Below are 22,240 nucleotides of genomic sequence, written 5' to 3'. Positions count from 1 at the left end.
GATGACATACAGCTCCAAAGCAAATCATGCAAGTAACAACAGGAGGGAGGGACTTCTGGGACTGGGGACTCAGGTCTCTATTAAAAGTCAGGGTTATGAAGACTCAGGCTAACTCGATTCAGTGTTGGTGACAGTCCTGCTCTGAGTTGGGGTTGGACTACAGGTCCTTCCACTTCTAGTTTTCTTTCAAGACATTATACCCAGCGATAACAGCTGCTGAATACCATGTCATGTCTTGGCTGATCTCTGAGTGACCCTCATACACATGAAGAGTTGCCTGTACAAAAGACTTGCCTCCTCCCATGAAGATCCTACATTTAGCAGCTTTGAAAGGACAGGCAGAGCCTGAGTAGATACAGGTAGCTGAGTTGGAAAGCCTCACCATTATTTTTGGTGGAATAAAGTCTTCTCCGTCACATGCCATGGCTTCAAGTTCCTTTTCTGTTTCCCAGTTCAAGTCAAAGTCGCCATCCAAAGCGCCGCAGGAATCCTGAAGGTCATGGCCTGCCAGAACACAGTGTGCATTACAAGGGCAGAACAGCTTGCCTTCCCCACTCGATCCTGTCTGGCAGCTACCTCGCAAGACGTACCACAAGCCATGAGACTTGTGCCCTCCTTTCTTCCACAGAGCGACAGACACCACACTTTGGGGCTGGCATCTCTAAACAAACACTTAACGAATGAAGAGTGCACACACAGAGCCTGATACCATGTATCACATAACATTTCATCACTCTCACAGTCACCGAGTTTAGCTTTCAAATGCTAATTCACAACAGTCACCCTGTCATTTCAGAAACGGAGAAGGAGACAGAACGCAGACAGACTCGCTACACTTTAACATCGCCAAGCTGATGAGCAAGTCCAAAGACTTCAAAGCTGGTCTCCTTATAATAATTACTGCTCTGACTAGGTCTTCTGAGTGGTTATAAAGAAACTCTGCCTTGTTGGTCAAACCGATCCTGGCAGAGAAGTCCCAGAGCGTGAGGACAGCCACAGCAAACAGGAGTATTGCAAGAGTACACTTGGATTTGCTCTCCATTAACATGGCCTTACCTGTTGGCCTTCAATGCCTCCTGCGGAAAAAAACATCTGGAAGGAATATAATTGACCGTTAAAGGTTAAAAACAGAGAAGGTGCCCTGAAGCCAGGGACTGAGGAAAGAGAAAGAAGATGCCTCTATTTGTGCCTTTTGGGACGTCCGAGTGTCACTGGGCAGTGCCCGGAGCCTGTCTGAACCATGTCTTTTCCATTCGCCTCTGAGTTAGCTGAGGGAGCAGTGAGGAATCAGACTGCAAAGGAACCATCGGGTCATGTTTTGAACCTGGCCTTTCATACATCTCCCTCTACAACCTGGTATGGTGTCTTCTATAGCTAGGAGGGCTGGCTCTCGTGCTTACCTGATAGGTCAGTTCATTTCGTTAGTGAAATTCATTTACCATACAACCCATTTCAACATGGGCAAACTCATATCCACCAAGTCCCTTGCCACAGGATTTCAATAAAATCTGGGTAGAAAAAAGCCGTTCCCTTTATAAAAAGACAGTGGGAAGATGCTGGCGTTTCCTCCTGTAAATCAACACAGCAGCATCTCAGTTCCCACAAGCAGAACATCACAGCATTACTGGGGATTCCCAGAGGAATTCCTGGCAGCCCAAACGAAGATCAAATTGCCCCAAGCTATCATCTGTGCAGCCAGCGTGGCCAGGAAATCAAAGCTACATCTCATGGAGCGCTGCAGCTGTGCTCTTGAGCTGTTCTAGCCTAGGAAAATGCTCAGAAGGGGCTCTTGCATGGGAAGCCAGGTGGGTTAGCCCCACTATGGTGAATGTAGCCTTGGACTGGTGTGCTTCCAGGTAGGTTGTTTGGTGCCAAACGAATAAAGGACGATGAGAACAGAGGGCTGTAAGAGAGCTGTGGTGTCCTCTGGAAACTGCACAATAACATGAGGTTAGATGCGTTGTGCTCTGCAAATAAATATAGGCACACACAGATGAACAGGCGCATATACCTGGAGTGTTACTTGCTCAGATCTCATGAAACTAAAAGTGTCACAGATAGGACAAAAGGGCACAGAGGAGTTACTCCGGTGGGCCTCCAGTCAACACCTCAGCTGGAGGGTTTGGCCACAGGAGGAAGCTCAAAGGACTCAGAACTCACTTTCTCGAGAGTCATGGAAGGAATCAGCTTTGATGGGAGTCGGGTCACTCCAGGACCTGCTGAAGCTCCTCTCACGCCGTTCGGCAAATGCTAGGATAAAACCAAAGCACGACATTAAGAGACTCCAAAGCCACCTCTGTTGCTGCCAGCAAAACAAAACATCCAGTAGATTTCCACCAAAGCTACACATCATGGGCTCCCCTGTGCTTGTTCTTCCATTTGCCAAACATGAGTCCTTTCCACACAGCAAACAAGGGTCTGTCTTCTAGACAGAAGACCAAGTGCCCACTTCCTGAGCAGGACCGCTACGGGGTATGTAACAGAAAAAGGAGGACACTTGATGGTCTCTCCTTAAATGCACACTGCTCAAACCTCAACTTAATCAAGGCTATTCCAGTGCCCCAGTGTAAATGCTCTGACTCAAAGGCCTCATAGGAAGATGTACTCAACAGCTAGGACACACACAACCAGAAGAAGGCAGTAGTTCTCCAGTCAGTTCTTACTTCATGTTCTAGTGACATCCCAATCAGAGCTGGACCAAACAGAGGGGGGGACTCTGGAAAGCTCATGCTTTCTAAATTTTGTTGCAAAAGAGGAAATCCTTCAGCTTTTGCTTGCACTCTTGTGAGCACTGCCTCCCCCCAAGGCTTTTTTTTTTTCCCCCCCAACAGGCATTATAGTGTTTGTACCAGCATTTCCCAAGCGGAATCCAGGGAGCCTGGCCCAGCTGGCTGCCCCGCAGGCAAATTCCCAGGAACTGCCAACCACAACGTCTGACTTGGCAAGCCCATGTGAGAGCCATTACGCCTAGATTAACAGCCACTTATAGCCACTAATACCTATTTCTGGTAGCAGACACAGCAAGTTTGCTGCAGTGTATCTAGTAACAGCATCTCATGTCAGCAGCACAGGAATTCACTGCAGATCTGCATTACAAGAGTTGAGAAGCAACCTGTCCTCTGCTGCAGCGTGTCCAAGCGTGAGTGTCCAGGGAGATAAATCACATAGGAAGTTCTTCAGGTGATCTCCATCCTCAGCTTTCATTTAAAACCAGGCATTTAGCTACTGTGCACATGAAGAAAGCTTTGAAAACATGACCCGAGAGTTACCAAGGCAGAGAGGCGTGCCTGAACTTCCAGACAGCTCTAGGTGGAGGCGAGCTCTGTTCATTTCAGGCAGTGCTAACTCAGACGCCAATAAAGACACTTTAAAGGGCAATGCTGTTTGCAGTTCATTTCCCACTGCATATGAGAAAGGAGAGGAAAGAATGCAAATTCAACTCAGCAACGCTTTGCTGTGGGCAGTCTGTACACGATGCCTGGCCAGGGGGTGGGAAGAACAAGCTGTTTCCTCTTCTGGAGCAATCCTCAGCTCTCGAGAGCTGGTTACACCATTCTCAGCCCGTTTCTCAGCGATAAGGGAGCTGCCCCAACCAAGTTAAAGAGGAGTGTTGCCTTCCCCAGGGAAAGGGAACTGCCGTTTCCCAGGCCTAAGAAGTGATTTCTTTCCCAGCGAGGCATAACACTCCCTTATTTCCCCCTTACTCCAATCTCTTCCCTGTTCCTCTTCTTTCTCCTTTCCACCGTCCTCTCAGCTCCACCAGGCGACTTTCCCTGAGGTCCTGCTGTGGAGATGGTGGTGGGACAGTCGGTGCTTTGACTGTCCCCAGGGAGCCACAGCTGGTCCGCAGCTTCGGTCAGAGGCCAGGCAGCCCTCGCCAGCTCTGCTGAACTCTCAGCTCTGGTTCTCCTCACAAGCGTCTGTGCCGGTGATCACCGAAAACCACACACACACGGGACAAGGATGCTGCAGCTCTCCTTCCACTCCTTGCACTAAGGCCACAGAGATCTCCCACAGCCAAGGCAGAGGGTCCTCAGAAATAGCTTCAAGGCTGCTTGCAGACATCCCTGTGTCCTGGAGACTTGCAACAACCTGGCCTTCGTTTTTGTAGGGTAAAATGGCATCAACAGGTAAAATCCTTTCTCCAGCCCCATGCTAGGTCCTTTCTACCCACACCTGCACACAACATAGGGCTCCTTGTGTCCCACCCACATAAACCCCAGCTCCTCAGAGCCACATCTTACAGGTGCTCACTTACTTTGTGCTTTAACCCTTCGGCTCCCCACCATGCGGAGGTGCTTCCGAAAATTCCTGAAAGAAAGGCCAAACACAACCTCTGAGAAAGGTAACATGAAGCAATACCTGGGCCCAGCAGGAATGAAAAAACTGGGAGCAAAAATAAATAAAATTGGGAAGACAGCATATTTCCTTCTGGACATTCAAAAGCTGGAGACCAGGTTTCCAGCCTGCAGCTGTTCAGTGCTGGGGATGGTTACGTTTGTCAAGAGCGCAGCTGTTTCTTCTGAATTCCCTGGGCTGGGGGTGCAGGGTAGGTGAGGTCCTACATGGCAGTCCCCTTCTCACGGCCTGCTTTCACTTTCCTATGACTAAGGCACCTGTGCTGTAACTGCTGAAGACACTGCCACTGCCTGTGCTGGCAATGCTCCCCCTTCTCCTGGTGAGCAGCAGTAACTGCTCCCCTCTCTCCTTCTTTCCACACATGCTCCAGTAGGAAGGTGGTGCCCGGGCTCTGCCCTGCTGGGCAGCATGCACACACCATGCTCATGGCTGTGCTCATTCCTAAACACATTCACAGCAGCTGCTAAAATCCCACCCGTGCTGCTAGCAACCATGCAGCCTGTACCACTGTCCAGGGCAAAGAGCTGGGAAAGACTGAAGCAGGTTCTTCCTTCTCAGGCCGCGCCGTTCAGCAAGGCTGACTGTCGTCATGGGCCTGCTCGCTGCTAACGCTGCCTGCCTCACCACGTGCTGCCCTGCCCAGGACCCGCAGGCAGAGTTCAGTGGGGCTGCAGAGTCCACAGCTCCAGAGGAAAGCCCACTGGTGGGTAAGCCTTAGGGAGCAGCTACACCTGATAGTCAGACTGTCCTGGCCACTCCTGAGACACCACAGCAAAGGGACTCTTTGTCCAGCCTCTCTGCATGCAAGGGACCTGCTCCCCTTAGTTTCTCATCACTCACCTAGACAGGGACCAAAGAGGACAGGAACCAAACAGGACACCAGAAGAGACACAGGGAAGAAGCAGCAGGTGGACTAGCAAGAAAAGTGCCACTACCTTGGGTGACTTCACCCTGCAGTGCAGCCCCCATGGCCCTCAGGGATGTCAGTGAGCCTGCGTACCAGCAGCCTGCATGGAGTGGGGGAGCCTTCCCAGATTCCTCCTTCCCCACCAACAACCACCACAGACATCAAGCAACACACACTACTGCTGGTGAAAGAGGTAAAATGACAAGTCATCTGGCTCACGTACAAGTTAGTGGGATGAGTAAGGACATGTCACAACCATGCAGGTGCTTTAGCAAGCTAGGTGGACTAGAAGACACTTCCAGCACCAACATTAAGTTGTTTAGAGCAAGTCAGATACGTCTACTCTGATACAGAGAGATCAAACACAGCCCTCGTGGGAGGGGGAGCACTTAACCCGTGCCACCTTCTGCACTGATCCCCCTTCGGTCCCCACGCCGTCATCAGGATCCAAATTCAGCAACTCAGGAAGGAAAACTAGCAGCTGGGTAGTGAAGCTGGGAGCAACGTTATTCCATGACAAATTTCCATCGGCACTTGGGCTATTAATGTCCTTTTACAAAGATTTATTTTAGCTCTACTTGGGTACGTGAAGACTCACTGCTGTGGGTCAGACAACTGCTCCCTTTACACAAGTAATTAAAACAATTCACTAACACATGCTGGACTGGCTCTATGTACAAAGCCTTCTCAGGTGCATGATGACTGACAACGTGGGCTGGTTTATTGCACATTAGATTCAAATCCAAATCAATACAATATTTTAAGGGAACGTTGTAACTCATTAGAATGAAAATCTTTATGGTTCATTATGAGACTGAGCACCAATGTTAATTGCTAAGGGCACTGTTACAGCCTTTGGGCTTTTGGCATTTTGCAGTAAAATACGTTTTTCTATTAAATGCTCAGCTGTCCTCTCTGCAGAGGACCTTCTTCAGACCCTGGGGGAAGGGGAGTAAAGCAGTCTCTGCCATAAAAGAGTGCTGCTCCCCGCTGCCTAGACACCTTGTTCTCTCCCATGAGTAGGGGTTGAGGGCAGCTGTCTAGATGCATCTCCTAAATACTCCTGAGAGCAGCTCCAGGGAGAATCCAGCTGCTCAAGGTTAACCATCATACTAAATGCCAGGAGAATGGGACAAAGGCCTTTTTTTTCCTCCTCATCTCTTCTAGAAAAAAAGCATTTTGGAAAGGAGGTGCGAGCCTGGGACTGCCTCTTAATGTGGGCATCCTGTGGCCATCTAGATCCTTCTGAGGGATTTTTGCAGGTGTGTTGGTCCTCAGGCCCCTCTGTTCTTGCATGTCAGCATGAAAGGACTGGCACAGCACCCTGGGGGAGCTGCGATGTGCTCTGAGCAGTGGGGCTACATAAACCTGCCCAGTCTTCCTGCCTGGCTCCTGCAATTGCACCCAGAAAACCCAGTGGTATTTGATCACTAGCAAGAGTTCTTCGCCCATCAAAATCTAACAAGCATCCCTCAAGTTGCAGTGGTAAAACCTCCTTATTACTCCCTTTCCTGAACAGTCCTCCTCCTGACAGGCTCCAGCTTGCCACGCAGTCCGCACGACCCTGTGCCACCTCCATGGTATCCATCCCAGCCAGAGGGTCTCCAAGGCACAGCAGCCCCACTCCACACGCTCTGCAGCTCTGCCTGCAGCTGGTCATTCGCACTCTGCAGAGAAGCCTTTTCATTACCCAAACAGAAGTCAATGCCAGAATTACTGACGTATATCAACGCTCTGCAAAACTCCCAAGAGCACCTCTCACGTTCTCCTCCCCAGCTCCTCCTTGCAGTGGTCACAAGGTTCAGCAAACCACTGGGCATCACTCACTCTCGAGGCAGTATCCATTGCACCAGCACACGCGCCATGCCGTGTGAACCAGCCTCCCTGTGCACCAGACACACAGGGCCGAGCACTGAAGGGGCTGTGTGATAACAACTGAGCTTCTGAAACACCCGAGGCCGTGAAGGGCTGCCCAACAAGCATCCAAAACTGCGGTGGGGCTGGGTCCTCCTCACTCCCTGGAGAAGAGAGCTGAACGCTACCTGCCAGCAATCCTTACAGCTGGCCAGGCTCTGCTTGCGTGGCACAGCCAAAAACCCATCATTGCTATCCTATCTCCTCTTCTATGACAAGATAAATGCAGATGGGCTCCCACTATACAATCCTGCCTAGACCTTCAGTGTCCACAGGAGGTGAAGGGACACGCTGGCCACTCAACACAAGGATGACATGACTCCGTCCTCCATCCTGACTACACAGCACCACCGAGGTACACGACTCCTCCTCCTGTACTCACAAGCCACATGAACAACACATTTTCTAACAGACTTGCCTCTAACAAATTCTGAGAAATCTCTTTCTTCTTAATGATACACTGTCTATTTATTTACAGCATCTTTAGTTTTGATTCTTATTTCTCTTCACTATTGATAAAAAAAACACCACCCCTGAGTTGCAAAAAAAAAAAAAAAAAAAAAAAATCTTCCTGGCAATTTCCCAGTTGAGAAAACCTGATGTTTTTCTCCCACTTTGTTTTGAACAGCGCTGAAGCGATCATGGTGGTTTTTAACCAATGACACACACGCTGTGTTATCCTTCTTAGTAGGCTGCCAAAGGCACATTTAAAACACCAGAACAGTTCTGGTTACCACAGTGGCCAAGTGATATGCCCTGTGAAGCCAGCAGAGGGAAACCAGGGCCCTTCTGTAATACCAGGACAAGGAATCAGTCCTCATCCCTTTTTATTTCCATTCTGTTCTTAAAAAAAAGATTTTAAAAAATAGGCTTCTGGTCACTAGAGATGTTAATTTTACGTAGGTCTCAGATTTTTGAGGTACATTTGTAGATGCAGCAACAGCACATGAAAGTCACTGCTTAGATACTCAGCTAACCTCAAACTAATTCCAAATATTGCATTTGGGGAAATAGAATCTTTTATTTTTTTAATGTATATTATATTTTTCTGCCTGAGACACAGATACTGCATATTGTATTTGGAAGCTTAAAAGAAACTTGACAGTGTTCCTTTAAGAAGATGGAGATCAGCTATCTTGAGCAATGCAGCACCATTCACCTCCACATTCCCAACACAGCCACTGCTAGTGTCCCTACGAACAGCAACACACACAGGGACAGCCACGTTCAATGTCATCAAACACCACTAATGACCCCCAAAGGGCCCATGCAACACCACGCAAGGTTATGGCTATGGGAGAAAACAGGCCCTACCTCTGTATAACAGCTGCAGAATCATTCTCTCGTTTCCGTCTCTTCCTCTCTGCGTAGCCCCTGAACGCCCTGGGAAACCATTTTAAGCCATTAACCAACTACACAGCTTTGAACTGGAGAGGACACGAAACACAGACAGGAGAGCTCTCACCAGACGACAGAGATCAGGCTGACCGAGGAAGACAGCCAGCCCTTGCAGGACTGCGTGCGAGTCAGGGGCCAGGCAGAAGACTCACCAAACCAAAGCTCCTCACTCTCTAGGGTAGGTGGCTGGACAAGCAGTTGTTCCTAAAGCAAACGTAAGACTGGCCAGAGCACGGCCCAAAGAATGGGAGAGAGTAGCCATCATCCCTGCTACGGAGGAATGGACCTAGGAGACTGCAGACACAACCCCTCTGTACACCAGGATCAAGAGGGACAAAAGCATGCTAGCAACTGTAGTCTCCATTTCGAAGATGAGGATGGCTGCAGTGTGATCCATGTAGGCCTGCGAGGTGTAGCCATCTAACCTCTTGCCAGCTGACAAACAGCCCTAGCATAGGGAAAGCAGGAGTGAATATGATGGACAGGAGAGGAGAGGAGAGTTTATCCAGGACACCAACAGACAAGGAAATAAAAAAATGAAGATTATACTTACGAGATGCTAGAGATTCCAGGAGACGCAGGGAAAAAGAAAGAGAAGAGGAATTCATTAGTGCTCAGCCCCGGCCAATGTTCTGAGGGAATTCTCACTCCAGAAGGAATATTTCTTGTTAGGTGGAAGGAAATTGCTTTTTAAATTAAACATTTCTCAGTGGTGAGACTCCTACTTGACCAAGCTAAATTCTCCCTGGGACAGCGTTGGCATGTGGCTTGGATGAAATTTAAGCTCCATGTAGACCCAGAGAACACACAGATGTACAACTTACAGCTGAACGCAGCCCATCAGGCTACGGTGGGAGCTCAGCATCACGGGCTTCTGGAGCAGGGAGTCCCTCTCCCACAGTAACGAGGACTTGTGAAATCTGGTCTACGAAGGAAACAAGCACAGTGGGCTGAAAACACTAGAGCAGAGGCCAAGAGGCCAGGGGCATGGGGGGAAGCCACCCAAACCAGCTTAGGGAGGTGCCCTGAACTTTTGGAGATGTTTCTGTGCAATTTCTAGAGGTAGCACAGAATCTCCAGAAACGTTAACCAAGGAGCTACGTTAACCAAGGGAGCTGTTAGGGCACCATTCCCCAAACCAGCCTCACCTTGGCCTTCAGCTCTGCCATGGGCCATCATCCTGCAACAAACCTTGTGCCCAGCAAAGATGACTTTAGATAGCAAAGGATGGGCCCAAAGGCAAAGGAAACCTGCTGATTTTGTGCATGGTTTGATATGTCAGATCAGAACTGTAAAATACCGTTCACTGTCACCAGCCAACTTTTGTAAAAAGCAAAGCAAGTACCTGTCCAATTGCCCTCGGGCTGCCCCCAGGCCCTGTCACCCTGGTGCCCAGGAGCGTTACCCAGCTAGGATGCCACCAGATTTACAACCCCTGAAGAGGAGGCAGGGGGACATAGGGGTCAGGTAAGAGAAGCAGCTCTAGGACAATACAGAGAGAGCAGAAGCTCACGGAGGCTCCTCACTCCCACTGTCAGGGTAGGATGAGCACCCCACCACCATGCATCAGATTCCGCAGACAGGCACCAGGCAAATGCCTCCCCCCTGCTGTTCCCCATGACGGGAGGGTGGGTCACACCCCCAGCTGAGCTGGAGGGGAAGGGCATGAAGATAAGTGTTTTTTTCTGGGGGATGCAGATCCTTTCCAATATCCGAGCGGCTACCCTTCTCCCCAGTGCTGGATCCGGCCCTCCCTGCATTAGTCCTTACAGGTCTGATCCAGTCTAGGTTATCCCAAGATCAACAGTCAGCCTCTTTTCAGGATTTGGGAGTGAAAGGTACAAAGGAAAAAAGAAATGGCAGAGAGACAGATTACAAAAAGGACACCAGATTAGACAAGGAGAAATAAAGAGAGCAGTAGAGCTGAGGGTGACACAGACACTGGAAGAAGGACAGAGAAAAAGGTGATAAGGCTGGAGAAGGGCCTTAGAAGGCAGAACAGTGTCTCACTTCCCTCACTGCTTGCCTTGGCTTTCCAGCCAGGTAGGAAATACTTGAACCCAGGAAGACGGCATTTCCTGACAAGCTGGGTACAACCTGGAAATGAGGCTTCCCTTACGCTCTTCTGTCCTTCAAGAACTGCCTCCTCCCAACGCACAGCAACCAGGGGCACCAAAACCTGCGTGCAGTGTTGGAGGGAAAGGCTGTTCCCAACTCAGATCCACCCACACTCTGCAGAGATTTTACTGAGAACTTCTTCAAATGACCAGACCAGCACAGAACGTGTAGGGCTACACCTCATCCTATAGAGACACACTCCTCTGGAGCGATGGATGCAGGACACGCCTGGAATAATGTTCCCTCAGGGCAGTGGCTGCAGTAGAAGCAAGTGGTGGAGGGTCCCATCTCGTGCTCCCACAGGACGCTCGCTCTGCAGAGGCAGCCAGGGACAGGGCACAGTGTCACAGAGAAAATAAGAGAAGCAGAGAAGAGCTGGGTAGCCCAAGGAGTTAAGGTAAAACCAAACAAGTGGGAGTAGTAGGAAAGAGAACTAGTAAGTGCAAAAAAAGGAATTAATAAGAGACTCTCTCTCACTCACGGACTGCGGTGCCAAACATACAACTTGATTGCTCCAGGCTCTCAGATAAAGTTCATGGCCCACTCAAAGCTGTAAGATACACAATAAAAGCGAGGGCAGTAGTTTCACTTACGCTTGCATAGTTGTAGTAGCAGTTTGAAAACTGAAGAGGTTCTCTTTTGGGAACCAGGTTCGTATGGGAACATCATCTGGAAGAGAGAGAGCAAAACCTGAGAATCCAGCGGGTAGAGACACCATCCAGACAGCAAGACTTTCCAAGCTCTTTCTCCTAGTACTTCAGCATCCTGCCCTGTACTAAACAGGAGAGTCTCACCCCCCTCATATATACGCACACTACCACTGAGTGTTTTGTAAATTTGTGCTAAGCCTGTCTGTCAGGCTACTAAATAAAGAATGAAAGCTCTATCCTCAGCATGGAAGATTAGAATAATCCAAGAATTACAGAAGAGACATTTGAACAAGAAAAAAAACAGGGGAAAGAAACATTTTTCGTTAAAAGCATTTTCCAGCCTCTACCTTTTCCTTAGTACCATTAGTTTGAACTGTCCCATTCATCTAGTTCTTTCTGATACAGCCTCCTGTGGAAGACAAAAAGCATTCACCTTCCTCTCTCCACAACCGTAAGCCTGAGACAGACTCTCTTTTTCTACCATTGAAGTTTCAATAAACCCCTCACACCTGCTCCTGATGACCTGGCCTTCATGAGATTTTCTGTTTTGAGAAGTCAAACAGCTCATCAGCTGTACAATCTGCAGGTAACTCTGTGCTTTTTTGGTCCCCTATGTTTGTACCAACTGCAGATTATCTCCTAAGTCCGTTGCATTAGGACACCGCATCATCTTCACATGATGACTACTAAGACAAAAAGCAGGCAGCAAAATAAGTCACTAGTTATATGTGTGGGATGGTGGTGACCAGAAGGAGGAATCTGACCAAGAAGCAGCTCCTACTGAGAACTCTGAGGCTGAAGTCGGTCATGCAGGGAATCAGAGGTGTATTAAAATCCACTGACACAAGATGTGCAAGATCTCAGTGGACTGGATCCCTGGGATTTGGAGCTACCTGATCTTTCATCTTGCTTCACTTCCAACTTGTGACTTCCTTGCTTAATGCCTTGCCACATGTTGCTGATCACATGTCTTGCTTCACTCATTCAAGTTTTAAGATCATTAGCAACTATGGTATCTTCGTCATTAATATTCTGGCATCGTCAAGAGTATTTTTTTTATTCACTTTCATTGGCCAAAACCCAATCAAACCCTGCATGCCTACTGCAGACATAATTACTACACACCAGATATCTTACCAAATGTTTTGTACAGATCATCAACTTCTACAGACTGATCCTGCTGTTCCCTGAAAGTACAAACAGTGGCTGCAATTACAGATGCAAAAAATGCTAAATGCAACTGGGGAGGCTTCGTTTGACGTGAAGCTTCCAAGAAATCATACAGAAAGGTGGGACACTCCTTCTCAGCTAACAGTTCATGTCAAGCCTTGCATAAAGACACCCTAATATATGTTAAATGAAAACTGCATTCTAGTATGCTAAATACTTATTATGAAGTTCCTATGAATGCTCACCTCCAAAAAACAGAGAGAGAAGAAATTCAAACCAGCTCAAACTGTAAATGAATTACTTGTTTGAAGTCTCGAACCCACGGAAGTGGTGAAGGAGAAGTTGTACAAATTCCTTTTTAGCCAACAATTCTGTCCGGACTTCTCAGGGACTACGCATGTCGAAGGACTGACAATCTCTTAATATGTTTTACAGCTTTTAAGCCACTACCTTTGATTCAAAGCAGAGCTTATGAACAACAGCTAATACCCTGATGAGGCTTTGCCTGGACAATCACTGGAAGCCTCCCCTCCTTTTCTGATAGACAGGAGTCAACGCTGGAAAGATATCACTCCCCTACCCAGAGCACTCAATGGAGAATAAAGCATTTGTGAGCCTTTGGAGGTGCCTCTTTACCAGCCAGAGGGAGAACGGCAGCAAAGCAGCACACAGCTGGGGGCTAAGGAGCACAGCGCAGCTCCAGAGCTCATCCAGCTAATTTCAATCGAGATTATGAGCATGGCTATTTTGCTTCCAAGAGCAGGCAGCACGCTCCTTTTTGGCCAGGCAGAGCATCTTGTTCTCCTTTCTTGTTACCATCAACTGTGCTGAAATAGCCAAAGAACCATGGGCCTGGGTAAGATTGGAGGAACACCACCACCACGTTCAGCATCTCCAGCCACTTGCCAGGCTGCATTAAAATCTCAGCACCTCTGTCCATGAGTGGATGTGTTTGTATCAGACGCTGGGAGCAGCACAGGAGACAACAGTTTGCGCTTCTCTGGAATGGTGTTGGGCATCATAAATTCAGCATAAAACCCTATATTAAATTATGCCAATCTGGCCTAACTGCCACGAGTGTTGGTTTGCAGCAATAATGCGTCATGTAAATCCAAGCAGAGAAAGCAGCACTGTAAAGTGAACCTCTGGGGAAAATCAGTCTCTCTCTCGTCTCCATTCATCCCTGCTCTGTTTCCTCTGCTAGCCATGCATGAAGGACATTCCCAGAAATACTTCTGGCAACCTTCGACAGTTGTGCCATTCAACGCTTGGTTTTTCTCTGAGTAACAACGCTTGGATAGAGAGCACAAACGAGACCAAGCTGAGAAAACTTTCATTCCCTGATGCCAGCGCTATGGTGGGATTTGGCCTCAGAGGCACAGCGCTGCCGGCGCAGCCACATGTGCAAGCACACAGGAGCTTGAGACAAGCAGCTGCTGCCTGCTTGTACGAAACACGAAATACTCATGGAGGCATCTGCACGTTCAGCACTGTCCACTTTGTTCCCATTTAAGCAACTACTCCAATATATTTTCAGAAAGACAAATCTCCATTTCACATCGATAACTCGCCCTAATAAAAACTGCTGCCTAGTGATGATACATACTATAAATCCCAAGGCGCAGAAACGGAACATGGCATCTCTCTGTAGCATTTCCTAGGACATGTTTTCCAGCAAATAGAGGCATTTAGCTCCAGCTACGAGGAGTTAAACTCTTCCATTAGTGATCTGGAGCTTTCCTTTGGTTCTGTATCAATTAACCTGCTTCAGTCCACAGTGCAGAGTACAATTTTGATTTGTTCAGGAAAGCTTTTAACATAAATCCATCAGCATTAGAACAGGAAATGTTCACTTTCTTAATTCAGTATACATCATGAGGCTGCAACTGATGCAGCTCAGCACCCTGATCTCCACAAGACCAAGTCCCTGTGGTTGGTGATCTCCTTTCCTGAAAGGCTGGGACTTCAATGGCTTTCTTTTTCTATCTTCACACACGCTTTCTGGCTGTGTTATCATATGCAGAGCCATCATTTAGCAGGTAAAACACATATGATCATAAAACCATTAAAAGTTTCCATACAGGAGAACTCTTCTTAAGCAATAAAAATAATAAAGTCTAAACTTGCACATGTAGCGTCTGATGCGAAGCCCAAAAATCACAGGGAACAAAGAGAAACACCACCTAAAAACTATGCACAGGAATTAGTGGGACTGTAGGTGTTCTGCACACTTGACAATCAATTATTTTCTAATTATTATTCTTTAGTATAATTTAGTCACAGAATTTCAAGCCTCTAGGCATGAAAATATGGTCCAGAACCCAACCTTTCTGAGATTTTACCTGCAGTAAATATCACTATGATATTTACCAGAAAACTATGAACCCAGGAAAGATGTACAGTTTGATCTCCACAGTCCTTACACTCAATTTATTTTCAAGGAGAAAACCTTGACCTTTCCTGGCTGGATACTCCACTCTAAAAGCCTTGATGCATGTTTACAAAAAAAAAAAAAAAAAAAAAAAAAAAGACAAATTAGGTCAGACTCTTTGCCAGCCACATATAGAGCTGACGGGCAAAGATGGACTGTGTACTAGCTTATAATTCAAAGCACATAGATTGTGATATATATTTGATTAACAGCTAAGCTTTTAAAGACAATCAGGAATTTTTTAATGTAATTGAATAATTACAAGCCCTATTCCCTGAAAATACTGAACAAATAGATAGTGAGTGGGCAAGAAAGCCCAATATTGAGTTATTTGCTAGTATTTATGGAAAGACTGTGAGGTGGCACTACGAGAGGGACCCTGCTAAACTGCTTCCAGCCACGCGGATGAGCATTTCGGGGACGCACCAAAGTACCTGAGCCGAGCTGAGGCTCCCTCGGAGCATCCCAGCATGTTCACAAAGATTTCACCTGCCTGAGCCCCAGAATGAGGCAGAGGAGAGAGGGTCCTGCTCTGAACTGCCTCCTGAGTGAGCATAAACGTAGGTGCTTTGACACTGCCCCTGCCTTCTTGCTCTTCCTTCAACAGAAAGGGAACCCCCAGAGATCAACCACACTGAGGTACGTGAAGCTGGCATGAAAACCACCCAGGTCATCTGCTGCTGACAAGCTAGAAGCAGAGACAGTGGGGCTTGGATGAGCTGGCCTCAAACTGAACTCAGCTTACTTTAAACTCCCCCTTTGACAATCCCTTTCCATGAACACTGGTACAAGGCACAAGCAAGGTGCTGAAGGGGAAACACTACATTTCGAGGTACACGGCAACAAAACCTCCACGCCAGAATAAGATGGGTGTCACCCTTCAACCCTGAGTCGATGAGTCTCTTTGTGTCCTTCCAGCACCCAGCACTCACCCTTACTTACCAGACACTCGATCGACACTATACATCCTCTCCAGCCTTTTTCTGTGCCACCCAGTCTCGCTGGATTGATGCTGCTCCAGGTCAAAGGAATGCTGGGAAGGGGCAGCCAGGCGGGTGCAGTTTGGGCACTCCTTGGAGCCCTGCCGGCTGCCTGGCCAGGCCTTGCAATGCCTGCTAACGCCGTGAGAGCCGCCAGCACTGTGCACTTGGTGGCCGTGGTGGCATTCCTCTTGGGCAGTCCCCTTCATCACCACCAGTTCCATACTTTCGTTCTCATGGTCCGACAGCATCGGCCTCTCGCCAGAGATAGTGTAGACTCGTGGCTTCGGTCCCTCGCTTGGCATCTTCTCTGCCTGCTCCTCAGAGAAGCTCCTCTCAAACTTGCCGTCTGAGATGACGGAGAGCCTGCGCTTGTTCTGTGCCGCTTGCTGCATCTCAGGGGAGTCCTCCTGTCCGATGTAGGAGTCTGCTAACAGGTGATCTGAAACAAATGGCACACTTTCCTTAAAACCAAAGCACCCCAGACACCGACAAATTCAGGAGGCTTGCTGTCACTGCTGCAGAAAGGGGAAGGGGGAGAGAGATACAGTAGGTTCCCCGAGGAACCTTTTCAGATGAACATGTGCCCATAGCCTTCTAAACCTCCAGAGCTGGTAGTGAAATGAGAGACTTTTCCTCACAAATACGTCCAATATTTTAAGCGTGCATGGCCACAAGGCTAGAAGCAAATGCAGGTCTCGTTGCACAGCCTGAAAATGCTTACGTGCCAAACAGCCCCTGTTCAGCTGCACAGTCCCGTCTGCTTCAGCGGGTTCAGCCACACAACGGCTACTGAGCTGGTGAAGGTTTGCAGGACAAGGACCAGCACCTGCTTCTCCTGGAAGTGACAAACTCTGAGGGTTTTGTGCACCAAGTTATTGTTTTTAGAACTAAATGAAAGGGGCAAACCATCAGGGTTTGGCGTTTTCTCCCCCTGATTTTCTGCCAATTGGTTTGACATGAAAGTGCAGAAAGGCTTCAGCCGACAGCTGCGACGCAGCGTCCCGCTCGCTGCAGCACCCCCGGTCAGCCGGCCTCGTCGTGCGGGCAGATGGCGACAGCACAGCCTGCGGAAGCTGTCCTGGATCAAAATACAGCTGCTCCCTTTGTGGGGTAGGAAGATCGAAAGGAGAGAGGCCCATGAGTGCAACTATCTTTGGAGCCCACACACTGGATGAAGTGCCAGGAAATCTCAGCATTTCCATGGCAATTCCATGCATGAACCCAACAGTAGCTCCCACCCACCTGCTAATCCTTTTTTCAAGTGGCTGTTAATTACCTCTTACACTTCCCTTCAGATGGGAAGCAGCTAGGGGACTGTTAAAAAGGATCAGCAGGGAATGCATTATTCATGTGACTATTACCCCAGAAAAAATAAAATCACTAGTGTCCAGCACAGACAGCAGCATTTTAAACAGAAGCAGAAAGCAAACCCCAGCTTTTACTTCATTAGATATTTAACGAAGATCTTTCCTTTAGCTACCGAGCCACGACCTGGAAGAACTTGGCAACAGTCTGAGGCTTGTAGCTGGCCATGAAGAGATGAAGGAGGAAGAGACCTATCTCAGGACAAGCCTGATGTTGTATGTGTGCAACATGGACCTTTCACTGCTGCCACATTCTGCTTCCTATGAAGTGCTCCTGTGCCCCTCTGAAAAGAGCCCTCCCAAGCTGAGGACACACACTTTCAGCTTTTGAATCCGAAGCTTATCCTGGATTGTGCTCACTTTGCCCCCTGCTCCTTTTGCAGCCAAGACTGAACTGAACTGAGCGGGTACTGGTACAGCGCGTCACCCCATCTCATTTTTCTGCTTGAGACACAACTTCCTCCAGCACCACGACAAGATAAATACGTCCCTGGCCACTCGGCTCAAGAAGTGACCGTCAGGACCGTCCAGTCTGACACAACTCAGGTTCATGTCACTTGTCTCCTAGTGAGACCTCACAGTCTCCAGATACTGTAGCTGGCAGCTGTGTGACTCCTTGAGCTGACCAGGAGGAGCCACATATAGGAGTCCTAAAGAAAGAGCTACACCTCTTGAATCTATAGCTGATGCTGTCTTTCCAGGCTTCACATGAAGTCCAAAACACATGCCTAGGTGTAGTGAGGAGTCATGCACCTCACTGATACTGTCCAGGTAAAATACGAAAGGTGGGCAGTGATCTACTTCACCCATGGTCTCCTGCACAGAGACAGCATGGACATCTGCACCTCCTCCTGGGGGAGAGCCTGATGGACAACAAGGGCCATCACCAGAACAACTGCAACCATTCAATTGGGAGAAGCTGCTCCACCAGCTGTCATTCAGCAGCTTGTCCACTGAGTCCTACGATACGGTGTCATGGACCAACCAGTGCAGAAAGTGTTCACATGCTCCAAAGTCTCTCCAACCACTTGTCACCCCTCAAGAGGCAGCAGGCCACCATATTTGTTCTCCAGCGACTCAGACTCTCTCCAGTTCCAAGACTAACTATGCTCTAGAGTGGGCATGTCGTAGGAAAACACCAGCAAATGACTCTTCAAGATCTGCCAAGATCTGTGCTGGCTAATAGTGCCAAGCACACAATTTTTAAAATTAAAAACAAAGGCCAGTTCTAAGTATTCATTTCAAACTGTCAAACTTACTGTGTGGGCTCAATGACACTACATATTTCTTAAGACAACACAAAATAGTGGCTGACAGCTGCCCCTGTTCCTCCTGAAATTAATACTTCCACGGAAGATGTATAGCCTCATTAGAGCAAACACACAGGATTGTGCACCTTTACCCACGCACTGACAGCACCACAATTCACAGATTCGAGAATTTCTGAGCTCTGGTATCTGTGGGTAAGTGAAGGTAAGTGGGTAAATGGAAAAATGAAGTGCCCGAAGCATAGCATGTCTGAAACCGCTGATGATCACAAGTGCAGAGAGACCAACTCCAGTCTCTGTTCTATAAGCACTGAGGTCTGTTTCAGCCCCATAAAATTTACAGATACGCAAGTGGGACGTGACTGGTTTCAAGAGTCAAGTTTTTACTGAAATCATGGCAGGGATACAATTCTTGACTGGATATATTTGACATAAACTACCTCTCTGATCTAGCATGCAAAATGCGAGGATAATCCTTTCTTCCTACCTTATTTGTCCCTTACTCAAGGTGTTTTCACTTGTACTTATCCAGGAGTTTCCATGGTCTACACTCCAAAGGCCTGCCACCACATCAACATGCGTTCTCTTTGTCAAACAATTGGATAATTATTTCTTTCCATTCAATTTAGCACCTTCAGTAACTACACATTGGAGAAGCAACTTCATATGCTAAGGGAATGTGAAGCTTTATTCAAGTCTTCTAGTTAATAAAGAATTTATCTACAGAAAAAAATTAGCATGGAAGGAAAAGAGATTCAAACACCCATCATAACGAATTATTGGCTTCTAAAAACAAACCTGCATCATTTCAGGGAGCAGGTCTGTGCTAGCATTCACACACACATGCGTTCACGTATACCAGCAGCCCAGAGACGTTACCAGTGACTAGTTCCCTTGTCTGTGCTTGCAATGAACTGGATTCAGGTGCCAAAGCACCACACCTGCTTCCACTATGGCATTTCAGGTTAATAGTTTGCTTCTGCTAGGAAAGATGTCAAGCTGGTCCAGAAATCAATGCTGAATTACATCTGAGCCACGGGGATGTTCAGTGGAGAGAACCAAGAAACAGTAACAGGGGACTTCAGGAATAACTGGAATTGCCTTCCCAGAGTCAGCTGAAGCAGACTGCTGTTAACACCCTCTGCCTGGTTGCTGCTGCTCCCTTTCATTTCATTTTCACATTGCTCTCGCCACCTCTCCCACAACCAGCTGCTCCATCAAACCGCCACGGCAGCCCAGGACAGCGTGACTCGGGAAGCCTGGCACAGCACCCTCCTCTCCAGCCACTCTGCTGAAGCTGACCTGGTAACAACTCTCCTCTCCCACTTGCTTTCATCAGCAACACCTCTGTCTCACACAGCTGCAAAGCTACCTTGGAGCAGACAAATCAGCTTCCACAAACGGATTTCTTTTCATCTAGATTTGTGCTCTACCTGGATTTATTGTGCCTGAAATACTTAACAGCAAGACGAAGGGAAGAGGCCCAACATGCTTGATCTGTAGATCATGTGTCTACTGGTAACAGAAACATTCAAATCATATTTTCATCACTTCCCTGCCTACCTGGGCTGAGTCTAACAGCCTGTCCAGAGCCTGGGGGCTCGACAGTCCAGTCCCAAGGGCCAATCCACTCCTCAGCTCCTGTGTTATTTACTTGAATGCATCTCTCTGGCTTCACTTGCTCCTTTCTGATATTTCTTTCTTTACCTTCCACGCAGCACTGCCCAACGCACTCATTAGGGCAAGCATATCACCAAAGACATGACCACTGACAGCAACGATAATCTGTACTGGTTAATTTGTAGTATCTTGGGAAACAAAGACTCCACATTCTCGGTACATGTAGTCCCTGGTGATTAGGCACTTATTAGATACTTACAATACATCCTTTCTCATTGAGTAACTCTAACTTGAGCACTTGCTCTGACCCAGGTAACCAACCATGAAAGGACTTTCATATTTTCTTTCGCTGTCACGTTTCTCAAGAGGAGGTAACATGCTGGGATACGCCTCAGCTGACTAATGTACATTCACAACAGTGGAAAAACTCACCAAGCCAAACTCGTATCTCATGCCCACTGCCTTGTAACCCCAAGGGATGAGAAGTTTATAAATCAAGGCAGAATATAGCCTTGATTTATAAACAAGGCATGGACATAAGCTTAAAAAAAAAGTCCTGAATTTATTACTGTATTTAGCAGCCAAACTGATGATTAAAGCACCTTAGATTTAAAACCTCAGCTCCAGCACCAGAAGCAAAGTGGCAAAGGGGAATCCGATAAACCCTATTAAAAAACCATCTGTCAGCTCAGAAAAATAAATTTCAGAGAAATAGTTCTCTCTTCCCTGCTCCACCTCAGCTGGACCTCTCTGGACCTTATCTTTATGGTACCAACTTTAAATGAACAAACCGTCTCGGCCACTGAAGATGAATGGAAAGACTTTAGGTTTACATTAGAGGGACATACAGCATAGTTCATAGTAGGAGGAATGGAGTTAATGCTTTTTTTATTTTACACCATCAGGAGTCCAGGCGATACCCTCGGTGAGGGGAGCGGACGGGTGCGCTGGCTAGAGCCCAGGGCATTGCAAAAACAGTAACAACCTTTCAAACAGCACAGCTGAGCAGTTTCTCTTCCAATTTCAGTTCTGAGATGTCCCATATGCCTGCCACTGCCCCTCAGGTGTGCTAAGAGGCTGTCAGGTCCTGTTCTCCTCTGCTCCCTCTCTGAGCGTGCATCGGAGCCATAATGCAAAGCTCCCTGCTGTGTCAGCTCTGTCCTTCCCAACGCTAACGTGACCCTGCCAGCACAGGGCTCCTGCCTCCGGAGACAGGCTGGCAGCCAACCTCGCTGGTCTGCAGGGTGAAGCGTAGTCAAGAAATAGGCAGGGTAAAAAAACAGGGAATTTGTTCAAAATATTGAAGCATGAGGCAGAGAGATAAAAATGGAGATACAGCTATTAAAAAAAAAAAAAGGTCACGGTGGCATTTCAGCTGTGCAGTAACTTCAGAGTCAAGTGAGCGAATGTCATGTACAATGTTCGCCATGGGATTACCCGAAGCCTGACCAAGCCAGCCCTGCCGGGACTTTATCGGGGACCCTGACCCTACCGCTCCCAGGGACGGAACATCACACGCTTCTCTGCAAAGGCACAGAGAAAAGGCAAGGGCTGCTTCAGTAAGGGAGCTGCTCTGAGAAACGGAAGGTCACTTAACTATGACAAAACGGTTCCAATTAGTCTTATGAGCTGAAATGGGCCTAGAAAACAAACAAACTGAAGACACTGTTGACATTGTGCCTCATAGATGAGTAACCTTTTAGTCTGGCTTGTAACATTCATGTGAATACATGAAACTGTTACTGTGAGACACGACCCAAAGGAGCAAGTGGCAGCTACCACCACCAGCCTCAGCATTTCCATGGTAACACTGTGACCTACGCTTTTATTCACTTTATAAGCAAACAACATATTCCACAGCAAGTTTTAGGATACACCTACACCATACCTGTGCTGGCTGATCCTGGAAGCAGCCTGAAACCCTCAGAGATGAGATTTCACATCCCTGCTCTGCCTTGAACTCAGGCTGCCTACAGACCCCTCAGCAGCAAGGGCTTTTTCTAGAAAGGCCACCTCCATTGCTCAAGGCCACCCACGCCACATCAGCACAGCGATACA

The 22,240-nt window shown here is 47.8% G+C and overlaps 1 protein-coding gene across 4 annotated transcripts in view; it reads right to left on the bottom strand.

Moving 5' to 3' along the window:
- The window catches only part of NSMF (NMDA receptor synaptonuclear signaling and neuronal migration factor), a 46,451-nt gene that overhangs the window by 11,134 nt on the left and 13,077 nt on the right, over positions 1–22,240 (bottom strand). Inside the window, exons 3-8 of one of the 4 annotated variants that reach the window (XM_068413842.1) lie at positions 15,890–16,369; positions 11,290–11,365; positions 8,495–8,563; positions 4,259–4,311; positions 2,161–2,250; positions 383–504 (exon numbers count right to left, since the gene is read on the bottom strand). In XM_068413842.1, coding sequence (XP_068269943.1) covers positions 383–504; positions 2,161–2,250; positions 4,259–4,311; positions 8,495–8,563; positions 11,290–11,365; positions 15,890–16,369 — 890 coding nt within the window. The remainder of the gene's footprint in view (positions 1–382; positions 505–2,160; positions 2,251–4,258; positions 4,312–8,494; positions 8,564–11,289; positions 11,366–15,889; positions 16,370–22,240) is intronic. The other 3 variants (XM_068413844.1, XM_068413843.1, XM_068413846.1) reach the window with 3 other exon arrangements.

Source organism: Nyctibius grandis, chromosome 16, assembly GCF_013368605.1.
Source record: "Nyctibius grandis isolate bNycGra1 chromosome 16, bNycGra1.pri, whole genome shotgun sequence".
Lineage (NCBI taxonomy): Eukaryota > Metazoa > Chordata > Aves > Nyctibiiformes > Nyctibiidae > Nyctibius > Nyctibius grandis.
The sequence above is the reverse complement of the archived record's forward strand: the minus strand, read 5'-3'. Positions and strand labels throughout refer to the sequence as shown.